The sequence below is a fragment of the Acanthochromis polyacanthus genome, chromosome 20 (genome assembly GCF_021347895.1).
Source record: "Acanthochromis polyacanthus isolate Apoly-LR-REF ecotype Palm Island chromosome 20, KAUST_Apoly_ChrSc, whole genome shotgun sequence".
Taxonomy (NCBI): Eukaryota; Metazoa; Chordata; class Actinopteri; family Pomacentridae; genus Acanthochromis; species Acanthochromis polyacanthus.
In genome coordinates, this window is record NC_067132.1 from 11,973,030 (window position 1) to 11,989,441 (window position 16,412).

General features: G+C 38.5%; 1 protein-coding gene across 1 annotated transcript in view; it reads right to left on the bottom strand.

Moving 5' to 3' along the window:
* col11a1a (collagen, type XI, alpha 1a) overlaps positions 1–16,412 on the bottom strand; it is an 82,724-nt gene that overhangs the window by 38,777 nt on the left and 27,535 nt on the right. Inside the window, 23 exon segments of the mRNA XM_051940660.1 lie at positions 63–107; positions 355–408; positions 594–638; positions 1,634–1,687; positions 2,638–2,691; positions 2,767–2,874; positions 2,986–3,039; positions 4,461–4,505; positions 4,628–4,681; positions 5,807–5,851; positions 7,304–7,357; positions 8,013–8,057; positions 8,841–8,894; positions 10,063–10,107; positions 10,201–10,254; positions 10,445–10,489; positions 10,959–11,012; positions 12,094–12,147; positions 12,283–12,336; positions 13,687–13,740; positions 13,853–13,906; positions 15,198–15,254; positions 16,313–16,396. Coding sequence (XP_051796620.1) covers positions 63–107; positions 355–408; positions 594–638; positions 1,634–1,687; positions 2,638–2,691; positions 2,767–2,874; positions 2,986–3,039; positions 4,461–4,505; positions 4,628–4,681; positions 5,807–5,851; positions 7,304–7,357; positions 8,013–8,057; positions 8,841–8,894; positions 10,063–10,107; positions 10,201–10,254; positions 10,445–10,489; positions 10,959–11,012; positions 12,094–12,147; positions 12,283–12,336; positions 13,687–13,740; positions 13,853–13,906; positions 15,198–15,254; positions 16,313–16,396 — 1,266 coding nt within the window.

Sequence of the window (16,412 nt, forward strand, 5' to 3'; positions counted from 1 at the left end):
CTTCATTTGTATTAACATATAAGCATAATAGGCATCCCAGACGCAGCGTGTAATGGACTTACTCTCTCACCAGGCGGGCCTGGAGGACCGTCATTGCCTGCTGTGCCCTGTAACACACAACCACAAATCATCATCAGTTCAAATTTAGCTTTATTTTGACACTATGCACACTGCCTTTGGCATGGGTCTGGATGGATGCAAGAAGTAGAAAGCAGCTTGATTTAGAAATCTGTCATAACTTTGTTGGTCAAGATTTGTTTTACTTTAAACGTTGTATTGATTGAGAAACTACACAGTACAAGGCTTGAACTCCCTATGTATTGTGTTTTACTGTGATGGGTATCGTGTCTGTACCTTGGGACCGGGTTTTCCTGTTGGACCTCTGGCTCCTCGAGCACCGCGGGGACCCTAAAGACAGAAACAATCAAAAGTCAGAACAGAATCTAGTAGTAATACTGTATGTACATTATAATGATGAGAAACTCTAGTGATAATCCCCCTGTACACAATTTGGTTAGAGAGATCATTAAAATAATGTGGCAATATTTAATTAGTCCATTATTCATATAAATCATGTAGTGAACTATACATACCGTTGGACCTCGCTGTCCTCTTGGACCAGGTTTGCCAGGAATGCCCTGTTAGGTAACCAGAAGGACAACATTTTAGGCATTTATACTGCTACTGGGGCCTTATTCTACAACTGACAGAACTTTAACATGTGCCAGCATCTCATAATACATTCATTTTTCCCCTGTTCTAAATGAGTAGCCTCTGGTTCCTTCATTTTAACAGATGAATTAAATAGCAGTTCGTATAATTAAAAACCTTTTCATTGAACTTGCATGAGTCTACTTATGAAATCTTGAAAAGCATGTGTGAGGTTTCACCGATGATCAATACTTTGCTATAAAAAAGCAAACAGGTTATGTTACAATGAAAACCAAAAGTGTTGGAGTTGTGCGTTTATAGGTACAATTTGTACTAAAGTGATTACTTCCTTTGTTTGGCTGACCAGAGCAGAAGAAGCAGCCTGCCAACAAATGCAGCGAAAACAGCTGCAGAATAGCTGTGAAATGACTTTCTAGTTGAACTATTTTGTTTGATGAAAAAAGTATTGAGTGTGTACCCTTGGCAGGTATACATGGCATGAGTTAAATAAAATACTTTGAAGTGTTCATTAAATGATTGTGATGTATCTGACAGAGGAAACAGCTTATTTCTTTGAAACATTTTCTACATTTAAGATGTTTTGAAATGTATACTTTTGCTGTCATAACCTCCATGAAACAATTGTTGGATCAAGGTCAAACAAGTTGGCGGGGAGCATTTGTGTTAAATAGCAAAAACAAAACCTTTAGTTTGATATATATCTCATTATTTTGCAAAACCAAAATGCATTTTTTTGATTTTTGCAAGGCTAGAAGTGAGATCACGGGCCCAATGAAAGCACAACTGTTTCCACATCTTTTGCTCTCTCCCCAACACTGATTTCGCTGTTGTTATCTTTTGTGCCAAGTCACCATACTGATGCCTTTATAATAGGAATCAATTTTCTTTTGCACTGGGATACAAGGGCATGGTGATTTTCATACACAAACACCGTGTGTGTTCAGCGAGTGTGTTTTCTTACCCTGGCTCCTTTTTCACCATTAGCACCAGGGAACCCAGGGAAACCACTTGAGCCCTGTCAATAGGAGAGGGAGATATCATAGATTGAATTGAGAGAAACACAAGAGAGGTTGTGTGGGGCATGCATAATAACAAAAGCTCATCTTCTATTTATCTGCACTACCGTGTAATGCCACCTTGAGTTAGCTTCACACAGTTAACAACACGGCCTTTGTGTCAAATTCCATGAATTTAGCATGAGCATGAAATATCAAATAGACAACCTCCATGACCTTAACACTTTCTTCCTTCCTGATTTGTTAATGCACACACATAAGATCATGGGGATACAACAGAACCCTCAGCACAAGACACCTGTAAACACGAGACAAGGTGACAGGATTTTGTCTTAATTCAGGATAAGACAGGATATTAAAAAGCAGCTTACCTATTCTGCAGAACCTCAATACATGCGGCATTGGGAACATTCAATGAAAATGAACTCAATGACAAACATTCACGCCTGTCAAATGTAAGATATGCACACTGTTCTATTGTGTTTAATACTGTAAATCTAATAAACAATGTCTATGTAAGACAGTTTAATAATTTAGATCATCAAACCTCTCATATAAATAACACCTTATTAGAGAGTGGTGCTAGAATTTCTACATGTACCACCTTTAAAAATATTTTTCATTCGTGCTGAATGTCCAGGCAAATCACTGTTAAAATCTTTCTTATCAGTGTAAATACAATGCACAAATCCTCTTTGCTTGGAATGCAGGCAACTCTTATCTCATTTGATTGCCATTTTGTATTGGTTTTATGCAATCAATAAATACTGTACATTCATATTAAAGCATTATGCTGTCTACTATGGACTTTTTTTGTCTGTTGAGTTATGCCAACAGACTATCATAACTGTGTTTCCATCACAGTTCTAACAACAGTGAACTTGTAGTGGATTCAGTCACGAATTACTGACAAACATCCCTTATTGTGTCAAGAGTGATGCAAACTTGCCTTAGATCCTTGTCTTCCGGGATAACCTGGTAATCCGGGGACACCCAGTTTACCCTGGGAGACATTAACAGCATAAGTAAGAACATCAACACACCATCAGAGGTAGGCTGAAAAGAAGAGCCAAATCACCTTTTCTCCAGCTGGACCAATGGGACCTGAGTCTCCGTTGGGGCCAGCTCTGCCTTTAGGACCCTCGGGACCATCCTCTCCACGGGGCCCAACCAAGCCAAGCTCACCCTGTACCAAACAAACGTGCACCACACATTATGATGGTTGTATCTTTGTAAAGTGCAATGTTAACAGTGAACTCTTCAGAAGTTAACTGACAAAGTTATTTCAGTTCCTCACCCGGTCTCCTTTGATTCCCATGTCTCCCTTAAAACCTGGGAAACCATCTTCGCCCTAAAAGGAGACAAAAAGAAGTTCATGAATTTAATCTGGAATTGTTTATTTATTTCATGATATTGTTTTTTGAAGCATTCATGCATTCACTAGCAAAAGATTTGAAACTATTTTCTTCTATTCCATGTGGATCACAGGATCGATGCTGCTATCTGCTGGTCAGACAGTGGAATAGCATGTGCAAGTAACTATTCAGCTGTTGGTCAATGATACTGTATCTATATAAACTCTACATTTAGCCCCTGCACAAATTGGTTGTTCTTGGGGACTTTGGATATATTGATGTAATAAAATCGGTAACATAATATCAAAAGGGCTGAAATAGAAGACTGGAGTCAGTATATTTACAACAACATAAATCCAGATTCTGGACAATAAAACCAAAAATTGGTAGGTGGCATACACAGGTGGATACTGGGGGACAGTCCAGCTCAACCTCTGTCTCTTTTCCTGACACTTTGTCTTTCTAGTCAGTCTCTTGTCCATGTTTTCAGCCCCATCTGATGCATAATGCAGCGGTGAGCATGTCTGTTGCCAGCAACTCACATCATCAAGACCACACACACAGAAACACACACACACACATACACTTGAAGTAAAGCACATCCTTTATTCATAACAAAACCTTTCTCCTCAAGGTTTTGGCTTTTGAATCTCTTGCTATAAATAATTCAGTAAAAACGGTATGAATACCTGTCACTGTAGTGAGAACAACACCCCTCAGTCTGACAACAGAATGTATACAGCAGCATAACTGTATTGATCTTAAATAAAAGTCATGAATATTAAAAAGGCTTAGTTGAAATTCTGCATGGTGACACCCACAGTTGAACACTTCAAAAGCACTTGAGATTGATTGCAGCGCTCTTTGAAACCAAAAGCCTAGAGCATGACAGCTTTACATTCAAGACAGAGTAAGGGTCACTTCAAGAAAATCTCTGTCTCCACTGAAGTATCGACTGACCTCTGCATGGTACGTTCAGGCAGCAGCTACCGTCCACTACAGCTCAAAAGAGTCAAAACAAAGTTGGCAGTGCAGGTAGATAGCCACACTAACAGACAAAGTATCTGTGACATGAATATATTCACAGGTTGTTCTCAAACTTTACTTTACTGTCTTTACCTTCATCACAATGTGAAGTTTAGACCAACACTGCCATCAGACATGTCCATTTGGACTGCATGTTTATCAGACAGAAAAAAAAACCCTTTTTGAATTTATTCTGGTTTAGTCTGTTGACCAAACTTGTTGAATTATTTATTGAAGTGCACTTTTGTATTTACTAGTCTTTGTCAAGAAAACTGCAGAAATCTAACAATACAATGCATGATTCCTAATTTATTTAGCCTATTTTAGAGACTGCGTCTTACTCGGGTAGTAAAACTTGCAGACACCATTTGGTATTTTAAAAATTAGATACCTTCTCTCCCTTTGATCCCTTGAGACCACGAACACCATCAGCACCCTGTTGGACAGCAGATTAATTACAGCACAGTACAATGATGAATGGCACAGCATAAAGGACTTTGAGAAATACTAACAGTGGTTGGTCAATCACATGCACACACCATGGAACAAATACCATACCTTGACACCGCGAGGGCCAGGATAACCAATGGGACCCTGAGGACCTGATGGACCCTGGATCAAGGAAACATTACATGATTACTGTAGTAAATGTTTAGTTGATAAAGGCAAGTTCAGTCGATTGTAACTGAAATTGTAAAGATTTTTTTTTAAGTACACTGACTAATGTGGGTTCACTATATTAAGATGGCTTAGATTACATAAAAACAATTCTGGAGAATAAGTAGTGAAAAACAGGAATCAACTGCTGTATTTTTTCCAGTATCACTACTGATACCAATAATTGGCTATAAAGGCGAGCAGTAACCAAATTTGGAACTGATACATATTTGCAGTATTATTGGCCATCTCCATTTCAATATTTCACATTACACAAAATCTAACACAAAAAATTGTTTAAAAGCCTGTGGTATTTTAAATTTTACATCACTTTAATGAAAAAAGAACTCTTTTTTGGATTGTAACAGGTTATTTACTCATGACAAGTAACCAGAGCCTTGACTCCAGATAGAGAGAGCTGGCTGCATCAGAGCCAAAGCAGCACATTTAAAAAAAAAAAATGAAATAGTGCTGTCAGAAAACTAAATTAAATTTGAATTAAAAATTAAATTTAAGTAATGATTCCAACAATCACAACAACATTGACTGTTGTAGCTGCTAATCAGTCAAGAATATAATGGCCAATTCTTTGTAAATATTTGATCCAAGAATGTAAATAAAGGGCTCATCCAACTTTAATATTAAATACTGCTATTCATCCCTGATTAAAGCTAATTGAAAGACTCCAATGGGAACGGAAGCACTAAAAATACACCATGAAAGGATAAATAACACTGTAGAATGTAAAAAATGGTGTTTGTCCTTTAACAATTAACTACAACTTTATTGTTTTGCTGGTTGGGTAGCAAAAGAAACATCAACTTCAAGTAAATGCCTCTGAGCACAAAAATAAATATGCTATTAAAAGGGCAAATAATAAAAGCATTTTGATATATCAACATACTGCTGTCTCTTGAGTTTACATGCCTGGAGTGATTTTTGAGTACATTGGTGACAGGATATTAAAACACAACCTTTATCTATTTTAGTTTAGGTCCTCAAACTCTATAAAAACTCTTTCCACACATGCATGCAAATAACTGTCTTGACCAAACGACTCAGCGACTTAAATACACCTACTTGGCCTCCTTTCTCTCCAGGTGGACCCTCCTTACCAGGATGACCCTGTAAGATGAAATGTCACAAAGTGATTAAAAGTGATCATTGCTGTATGACTCACCCATCACAGTGAAAATGGTGTGAACAAACACGTTCATAGCTACCTGATACAACCAATTATGATGCTGAATCAACTTCACAAGCAAGAAATGTGGTGTTTGTTCATGACTTGATTTTAGAGCCAATATCTAGCATTTGTGTTGTCCTCAATGGCTGTGATAGTGGATGAATGGCAAAGTAAAATTGGCAGTAAAGAATGAAATTTCAAATTAAAAGACTAGTGTAAAATTCATATAAATAATCAAACACTTAATATAGGTCTCAAATCTGAGTGCAAGCCATAGGATTGTGTGCATTAAGGTGCTTTTTTCCAATGTACAAATTCAGTTCTGTGTGTTAATTTCAATAAAATTAGGCTAACACTGATACTACTAATACATAATATCTAGTAAGGCTATTAATAATAGCTACTTGTGGTGGTCACCGGTGAAGTCAGGACAATGGGACAGGTATACAGGCTCAGATATACACCCCCACATATATGGAAGCCTTTAGCAGAGAACACCTGGCACTTCCAATTTGCGGTGTGAGATTGAGGCAGAGGGCTGTAAATCACCGGGCTCTGAGGCCTGAGGGCAGCTAAAGGGCTGCCTGCCTCTTGAACTTACAGACCTCTGCTAGTGAGGGCAGAGAAGGAGGTATGACATGAGCGACTGCAGGACTGGAATAACAAATCCCATAGGCCCTCTATTATGTTTCAGCTGATGAAAAATGCCTGGAGAGATTTCAGAGGCACAGTTCTGCCATATTTCAGAGGAAGGCTCAGCGTGTGTCGTACACCGAAAAGGTAAATCGGTCAAACTACAGACTATCCACATTTAGTTTGCGGAATACAGTTTGAGCAACAATTTTAGGCAGATACAAATATAGTAGGACTCCAAAATGCAGTCATTTAAATATATATTGGTTGTTTTAAGAACTTTCTAATAATGTGTGTTCATTTTGTCATGACCACTGATTATATTTTACATAAAGTTCTCCTTCTGGCTGCAAGGTCTGACATCTTACAACCTGCATGTAGTAAAACAGAAGTCCGCCAGGCCACAGGATTGGCAGTAGATTAAACAATGATGTACAACCAGAACTGAACTTTACTATATGTAATGTACAAATGGCTTGAGGTGAGGCCTGTGTTTGGAATAGACTAGTTATCAGAATATAATCATCTTTCCAATCACCAGTGCACCAGTGCACTCAGAGTATAGCTGTAGTCATTGCCTTTGTTATGCGTGTTTGAAAACACATGAAAGATTAAAGATTAAAAAAGAAACAATAGTGCCTAAGGTCTGAGTGGCTGTTATGGAAGTATAGCTGTCATATTTGGCTGTCATATTTCTGTTTGCGTGTGCATAATATTGATATACTGTATGTACGTATATGGGTGATAAGAGCACGCACAGGAGGCCCATCAGCTCCCGGTAATCCAGGCAACCCCGACCGGCCCTGAGGTCCCTGTAGGAGGAAAAGAAAAGGCAGACAAGGTCAGGGTTTATAAAGGTTGCAAACAAAAAGTGTCAGAGTCTTCCATCTCTGACAGACCATGTGCTGGCTCCAAAAAAGCCAAACATAAACTATAATCAGGTAATATTATTCGAATATTTTTGTTACTATGAAGAATAATAAAACTATATGTGCTAAATTTAAGATAAAAAGGAAGGAAATTCAATGATAAAGAACGGATTTCCAACCAAACAGAAGATAGCACAATGATGAAGGTGTTTTCTGGTGAAATATATAAAGCTGAACTGCCTTAATTGTCAAAGTGATACACAACAAAGACATTCACACAAATACGTTTACATTTTGTTTTAAGCTTTGCATAGTTTGACTTTTTGTGAACTCACAGATGTCTAATTAGAAAAGGCAAAAGTTTGCTTACAGGAAAATTTACATTACATCCAGCATTTCACCCTAAATCTGATTTACTATGACAAGAATGTTGACAAACAGGTTATTGATTGTAACTGGCTACTTGATCATTCCTGTCACCTGACTATGACTATTGGACTGAAAACACAAGTTCAAGTTATATTTTGCTGTATTTTTTGCGTGGGCCGTTAATATGAATGGAAAAATTTAGAGTGAAACACCGCAAAAAGGAACATACTTTTTCTCCGGGTGGTCCGATGGGGCCTTGAGGACCAGGAAGACCCTAAAATGGAAGAGATAAATAAGTAGAAATGACAGGCTGTTACCACAGCAACAACAAGCACACTTAAACACACACAAGGTGGATAAACTGAAGAGTTTGTTGGAGCTGTAAATAGTTGAGCTGGTAAAGGAACGCTAGGCTTGTGTGCTTGTGCCTGCCTGTTTGTTGTCAGTGGGCATATTAGCATCTAGCATGCTTGTGGAACTGCACACACTTAAATATTTGCTCATGTGTTCCCATTTATGCATTTCAGAGCAGCGGCCTGATGCGTGCCAGTGTGTCTGTGTGTTTGTCGCAGGAAAACTGGACGCAGTGAAGCTTGCTCCAACAGGTGTGGCAGCTTTTCAGGAATTCCACCAACATGAATGTGATGCTTTCAAAAGGATCAACCCCACGACATCCCCTCTCCTAAGATAACCTTTAAAAAAAAAAAACATCTGGTGTGTGTATGCTGAATGTCACATAAGAAGGAAGGTAGGAACAGAGGCAGGATGCTCGGAAAAGAGGAAAAAAAGGAATATCATTTGGTAAACCACACTTGATTTTAAAAAGTACAACACTGTCTTGTACATTTCAAAACAAATCAAATTAATCTGTGATTTCAAAGGATGACACTGGTGAATTCAAAATATCTACTTTTTTTGCATGCAGAAGTTGTGCTGAAGTCACACGCAGACACAAAGACTGAATGTTTCTGTATTTAAACACCACGGCGCATGCCTCTGCAAACTGCACTTTGTTTCTGACATGTGTATTGAGGCAATGTGTGATTGATTTGTTCACCTGTGTTCCCGGGATTCCCTGCTGACCGGGTGGGCCGGGCTCTCCTTGTGGTCCCTGAAAAAGATGAAAACTGTCAAAACTAGACGCTGAATATTAGACCCAGAGGCACTGTCACCAATACAGCCGCTTCAACTACATGCATGGGTGTTATTGTCAGCAATCTGGTGTGCTGCATCCATCCTTCTAGCTATAAACAACACAAGTTACTCTGGCCCTCTGACATTTTTTTAGTATCTGGTTCCAGTGCAAAGAGGACTCAAAACTCAGATTTCAAAGATAATTCACGATTCATTATAAATAATGTAAAAAGCCTGATAAATACTGTAGAAAGGCTTTACCATAACAGTCATAAACAACATAACAGTTAAACCTAGCAGTGCACTCTTGCCCTATAAAGCATATTTAGGCTGTTTGAGGATCAACTCAATCTGTTACACTCATGTTATTAAGTGTCTTGGTACAACTGAACAGCCTACCATGTTACATCTACCGCAATACGTATTCACTTGGATTACCTCTTCACTGAACCTAATGTGGGTTACACAAGCAGAGGGCAAGAAAAAGCACCCCTTCCTCACACACTGAAACAACAGGTTAGGTAGCTGCTTTGGATTGTGGTCTGCTTAGGGAGCTTCAGTAGAAACACTAATAGCTCTGTGTTATTATGCTGGGTTTCTGATTATTAACCATCAGAGTGAAATAAAAACTCTAATAAAGTCTATTCTCTTTGACTCACAAGAACAATAAGAGCAGTGTTCATAATTAAATAAAATGCCTTAATTACAACAAAAAACATTCAAAACTCAGTGCTAGAAGCTGTTATTAAATGTGTTTAAGTGGCTGAGGGCACCCTTTTGAATCTAAATTACCACTTTGTTTAGTAGCAGTTGGAAATTTTCATTATTCAAAATTTATCTTGTAATATTTATTTTGTGAGATCTTAAAAACACATATGGCAGCAAAGGGGCAGAACCATAATTCAGCACTTGATACCCTACTGCTTTTCAAATGACTAGTATCCTTCTCAGCTCCTCGAAGGCATTTAAATGACCTTTAACCTCACAGATGTGCATCCTTAAGGGATTTTAACAACATAACCAACAGTGCTGACTGAGTGAAAAAGTCCTGCAGAGCTCCGGTCAGTCACCTGAAGCTCTGCAGCCTTTGGAGCTGATGCAACAACATTTTAAATCAGTTTTCTGAACAGAAGATGTGTTTGTACCATGTTTCCTTTGGGACCTGGAGGTCCATCAACTCCAGCAACACCCTGCAGAGGACACATTGGAGAAGACTCGTGATAATGACATAAATTAATGGAAGTGATATTTTAAAAAAGGATGGTAAAAGCCACGGTACGTACAGGTGATCCAGGGGGTCCCGGAGGACCGCGAGGTCCCAACAAACCTCTAGGACCCTAAAAGAAAATATTATTTATTCTGTGCTCACAATACTGATGAATATTTTTTAAATGGCCAGTCCTGTCCCCTGGTGGTTACATATGTTAGCTTAGCTAAAAGCTTCAATAAGATCTTGGTATAGCTTGTTGGAATCATATAGGAATGGAATAGCTTGATGAGATATCACCAACAACAGACAGTCCTTACACTCTCGCCAGCTAATCCTCTAGGCCCAATCTCTCCATCCTCGCCCTAAGGGAAGAAAAAAACACAATCAGAGTAAATTTAATTAATTGAGCTTCAGTGGAGGATCAGTGTTTAGGGCCTCCATTTACACAAACAAACAATGAACTAAATACAGAGATCTTGTATTAGATGTCAGCTATCAACACCTATAATCATAATCTCTCAAAAGCCTGTATTAGTCAGGGTTTAATCTGAACCAATCCAAACATTGTTGAATGAAGTAACACCCTGGAGGTAGTTGGGGTAGGGGAGGTTGAGGTGGTTACTTTCAGAGGGAGGAAAGGTTAAACACAAGCTCTCCTCCTCCCCAGATCATAGTCTCCACCCAGCTGCTGCCGCCTGAGGTCTGAGCTGGAGGAGCACAGCTGATCTGAATGAGTATAGTGGTGATTCACTTCAGCTGAGTGCAGTTTTCCTAAAAGTTTTAAAATGGCAGAAGAGCTTCCTCTTTTACCATTTCAAAACTTTTACTTACTCTCTGGCCATCCTCTCCAGGGGCACCTGGGGGTCCCATTGGCCCTTGCTCCCCCTGAGAAACAGGAACAAAAAGAGGAAGAGGAGACAGAAAGACAGATTTAGGTTAAGTCATCATTTTGACAGCTAACCAGATTTTTGTGTTGTAAATCAATCAGCTAAACCTTTGTGGGATACGTTTTCTTTGTGAGTGGGTTTTAAAAAATATATATCTGGAATAATTTTCTTATTGAACACACCGCATCATTTTGTGTTTTTCTCAGTTTCTCTGTTGAGTTTACATTTTAAAACACTGTTCAAATCTCCTGTATTACACTTCCTCACTAGATCTTTCACTCATTTGGACAATGTGTTTTTAGTTTTTTGTTTCTTCATTCTAACATATTGCTGATGTGCTTTCTTATTCTATTATTTCTTGATGTTACATTTACCTGACTTAAAAAGCAATTCAATCTTTTCCTCTAAAATGTTTCTAACAGAAACATTTAAATCAAATCACAGGTTTGGAATAAGCAGGTGAAATGCATCAGACTGATGAAATCCACTATTAGGTCATTCTTCATTTTCCATTCTACAAATCAATGACTTGGCTTCTGTGCACCACTGTTAAATGTTTCCATCTAGTCTGATGAATGCAAGTACATTAGTGGAAGACATAAGACAAAAACTTTTATTCAGTTATTGCAGATATTTACTCATCGCACTGAAATTTAATGAGGTAATTTAACATGATATTACAGAGTTATTGAAATTTCAAACTTTAAGCACAAAACACATTGAACTGTATCCAGTTCATTTGCCATCTGAAACATACCCACAGTATCAGACTCTCTAGTAAATCACAGGATCTAAAAAGTGGTTTGATTTTAATGCCAGTATTGGGACTTATCACACGGATAAAGCAAGTATTTACATCTAGAGGAGTTTTTTTTCCTCACGCAAACAATACTCCGTTGTTCACCAGGAGTCTTTGTAAATCTGGTTAATTTCTACTCTCAAAAACTAAATGTCACAGCTATTGAAATTCAGTGGAACCTGAAACTGAAAAGCTGCTTTGTGAGAACATCACAAACTGCACATTTTCCTGACATGATATTGATGAACTGAACTGGTGTCATCCACCGCACTGGACTTACCCTGTGTCCCTTCTCACCAGGCAGCCCAGGAAGTCCATCAAAGCCTCGGTCACCCTGTAATGACACAGAGCGGCACATGTCATCAGACCACACGGCACCAAACATTCATTATGGCTTACACATAACAATACTTGTAGTATTCACTCATTTGTAGTTGGAGACACAAACATGTCAGGTTGTGTGCCGTACCTTGGTGCCTGACTCTCCGGGCATTCCACGGGCACCATCAGCTCCGGCACGGCCCTGAGAAAAGCACAAAGATTAAGCATATACATAAACTCAGAGGAGTTTGGAACAAAAACACCTCTGAAATTCTAGAAAATCCGTTCGTTTGGTTGTTTGTTCAATTGATCTGCTTTATTGTTATCCTATTGTTCTCTCTGTGTTCTGTATATTGCTGTAAAACTCTTTGTAACTTTATTCAGAAACCAGACAAGTTCAATTCAGAAAAGTGAAAAAAAAAGTTTAAACATCAAGCACTCTTTATTTTGGATGTTAACTCTGTTGTCAAATAGCGAATCACTGTGGCCAGAAGTTTTTTTTGTTGATGTATTTGGATTCCCGTTAGGCTTCATCAGGTACTCTTCCTGGGTGCCAGATGGTTTGTTGGACTGTGCAAAGTTTAACCAATAATAGCAAAAATAAAAATTAGATATTAGTAAACAACTGAGTTTACCGACTGACAGCAAAGAGAACTAGCAGGAACACAAAAAACATGACAGACTATCATAAATCACTGGTCAAAAAAATATCAAACAATAATACACAAAATAAAGAATATTAGCATTCAGAAAGAAGAATTGGGGAAAACTGAGAACAATAAATACAGCCTGTCACCAGTCTACAGCACTGAGGGAGAACTACAGACAAGAATAACAAATCAAAAATATATTTATTACTCTGATACTGCTCAGATTTGGGGTGACATTTACATAACCCTACTTCACAAATATAATCTGCTCTCCTCATTATTGCATTATTGGCTTTTTTAAAGAAATTATTAAAACAAACAGTGAGCAAGGTACAAGAAAAACTTGGTCCAAAGCAGCAGAAGATGAGTAATTTACATATCATATAAATATTACATATTATACAAATGAGAAATTCTTTTGTCACATTAAATCAGCTAAGAGCTTGCAACTTAATCAAGTTTGTATTACCAATTTGCCAGTGACTGGTTTATGTTTATTAGTATCCAATTAGGTCAAGATGCTTGGCTCTGTAGAGTGACTGCACCGTGACACTAATTGCGCCCCACATCCATAGTCAGTTTTCCCGTTTTGGCATTTTCAGACAGATTAACTGCCCAGCCATTGATCCGAGGATTGGAGGGAGCACAGGGCTTTAAGCACATATCAAGCAATTGTTTGTTGGAGTGGAAATAAGCCTCTCAGCATTTGTGGAGTGACCAGAAGTACAAACAACCATACCACAGCAAACACGGAGGCATGTGAGCACACACACACACACACACACACACACACACACACACACACACACACACACACACACACACACACACACACACACACACACACACACACGCACACACAGAGTGCAGTGTGACTGCTGGAGGTGAATGAGTTCACTCACCCTCTTGCCAGCTTTGCCAGTTTGTCCTGAAGGCCCCTGGATGCCACGGGGACCCTGTACAGACACATGACGACCAGTTAGTGACTAAGAATTCGTGATCTGGGATAGGGCCTTCGATAGCTGGTGTTGGGTATTTTTACACATCGTTAGGGTCATCACTTCTCACCTGAGGACCTGGGTCTCCACTTTCACCTTTTAATCCACCAGTACCAGGTGGACCCTAAACAGAGAGAACACAAAGCAAACATGTCACATGTAAATAAAAATAAAAATAAAAAAGTAAGTACAGTTTCCTACAGGACAGACTTCTAAAACATAATGTAAAGTAAACAGCAGGTGGCGATATTTAGCTTAATATGTACGGTACACATTGTGTGCTCATACTAACATAAATTCATCAGCAAATCTTTGAACCACATATGTGTAAAGAACCTGGAAACACCGCAAGGTAATTATACAATTTAATGTATCGTTAACGCCTATTATAAATGCTATCACTGTACTATAACTTCTTCAGTACTGGCCTATGTGTAGCTTGTACAGACACTAATGTTTATATGGGCAAAACATTTGTCTTAACTTTTAAATTAATGGCATCAGCTTGAACTGATTTGTAAAATTACTCAAAATTAACATCTGATGCTTGAGATTACACGTGCATGTTCATCAACAATACTGGGTGTGTTCTGGCATATACTTAAAACTAAAAAAGGCCATGCTTAATTGTTGTTCAAGGCACAGATTTGGGGTATATACTGTAATCTGTCTGCTGATAAGTTTAGATTCAATTATGAATTATAATATTTCAGAGTCACAAAATAACCCAGCTGTCTGAAAAGCTGAGTTTTTAACATGTCCCAAAAAGGAAGCCTTCAGCCGCACTTGCAGCGGATAAAAAACACAAATTCTTTCTCTAAGTCACTTTTCCTTCACATCTGATTATTTCCATATCATTTCAGATCATTATGTTTGGCCTTTAGCCCCAGAAACACAGATTTAACAGAGGGTAATAATCCTCCGTGTCTTCTGTAGGGTCTTTTCCTTGAGATAAATAGTGGATCATGTATCAACAAGCCCAAGAAAGAAAGAAAAAAGCAGGGAGGCAGGGCAACAGCAGATGCAGATTTGGCAGGTGGCAGCACCTAACAGGTAGTGTGTCCATCAAACCACCAAGCAACACACAAAACAGGCAATATATCAACAATACAAACAACACAAAAAAATATTATTTCTTTAACAGCTAAACTTAATACATCAGTACAAATTTACTGACTACTATTTTAATCACTGACCTCCTAAAAACGATTTCTCTTGTATCATTGAAAACCTTTTTTTTCATTTAAATGTAACTTGAAGAGTCAACATTGATCCAAATGGACAATGTGTTTACAAGAGTAATTAGATTAATATATTTAATGCATGATAGACAGAATAATAAACACAAGTTTGTAGTTCCAAAAGCACTGATGCCCAACAACTACAGAGCAGCATTTCTGTAAACAATGACTCACCACTGGCCCTGATCTTCCTGTCAAACCCATTGGCCCAGGGGGTCCCCTCATAGCCAGCTGCAGGGCAGAAACACAGACAAGACCAAGGTCAAATTCCACTCAGTAAAAAAAAAATCCACTGAAAAAATGAACTGTACATCCATTTTTGTATACTACCCATGTAGCATGTTACAAGGTTGTACACTTTCTCACACACCGATTGTTTTCACCCTGTGCTATGCTTCAGTTTCATATATAATATCATATTTGTCCATGCTAATTATGTTTTTTTTTGTTGTTTCTTTTTGTCTACAATATTAAAAGAATAATTTATTTAATAATTTAAATGAAATCAAGGTTTGTATTTCTATGCTTCTAAACTTTCAACACATAGCACCTCTAGAGCAATAAATTAAACAAAATATGAACAGCTTTATACACTGTATATAAACAGTCTCTGTATATCGATTTTGCATTCTATTGCTGTTTCTACATTTTGAGTATGTGTGGCTGACTTTGTTCAAATCATTCATATTTTTTCAGCAGAGAAATTCACACTAGATAGAAATGTTAGAATTTCATTGCATCCCTTTCTGAAGAAAACATATATATCCTGCATTTTGTCCATACGTTACCTGTTGATTGTTCTCTAATTGCCATCTTACTGTGTTGTCTTATGCTGTAGTACACCTAAATACACATTTTCCACATATTATTGGTCACTGCAGGGTGTAAGTGTGGAATTAAAGTGGGATACTGTCCAGGACTCTCACATATCAATTCCAAAGTTTCTCCTCTCCCACAAACACACAAAACCATTTTCTACACCTGTTGGTTTTGCCTACACGCAGATCGAGACCCCTAAAGTATTTTTAACAGTTTCTCCTGTCTGTCCATCTGTTCAAAGTGGCCTTTTTATGTTGTTGCTCTTCAGTGTGCTCGGCATGTCTCCTTTTAGCCTTGCAAGGCCAACGAAACGCAGTGCAACCCCCTCCCTTCCCCATCAAAATATGGTCTCCGTCTTCCTTCCCCTCCTTTCTCCGTACAGCTGTGTGCTGAGAGCAGAACGGGGGTAGGCGTTCGACTGCTGCCTTCGGGCTATCCGGAGGCTTTTTTTTAATGTTCTTTCTACTTACTCTGGCCTGCGAAAGGATGGCCTGCGCTTGAGCTTCTTGGGCCGACACCACTGGACCCTTCTCACCATCTCCACCAAAACGGAACTGTTCAACACACACA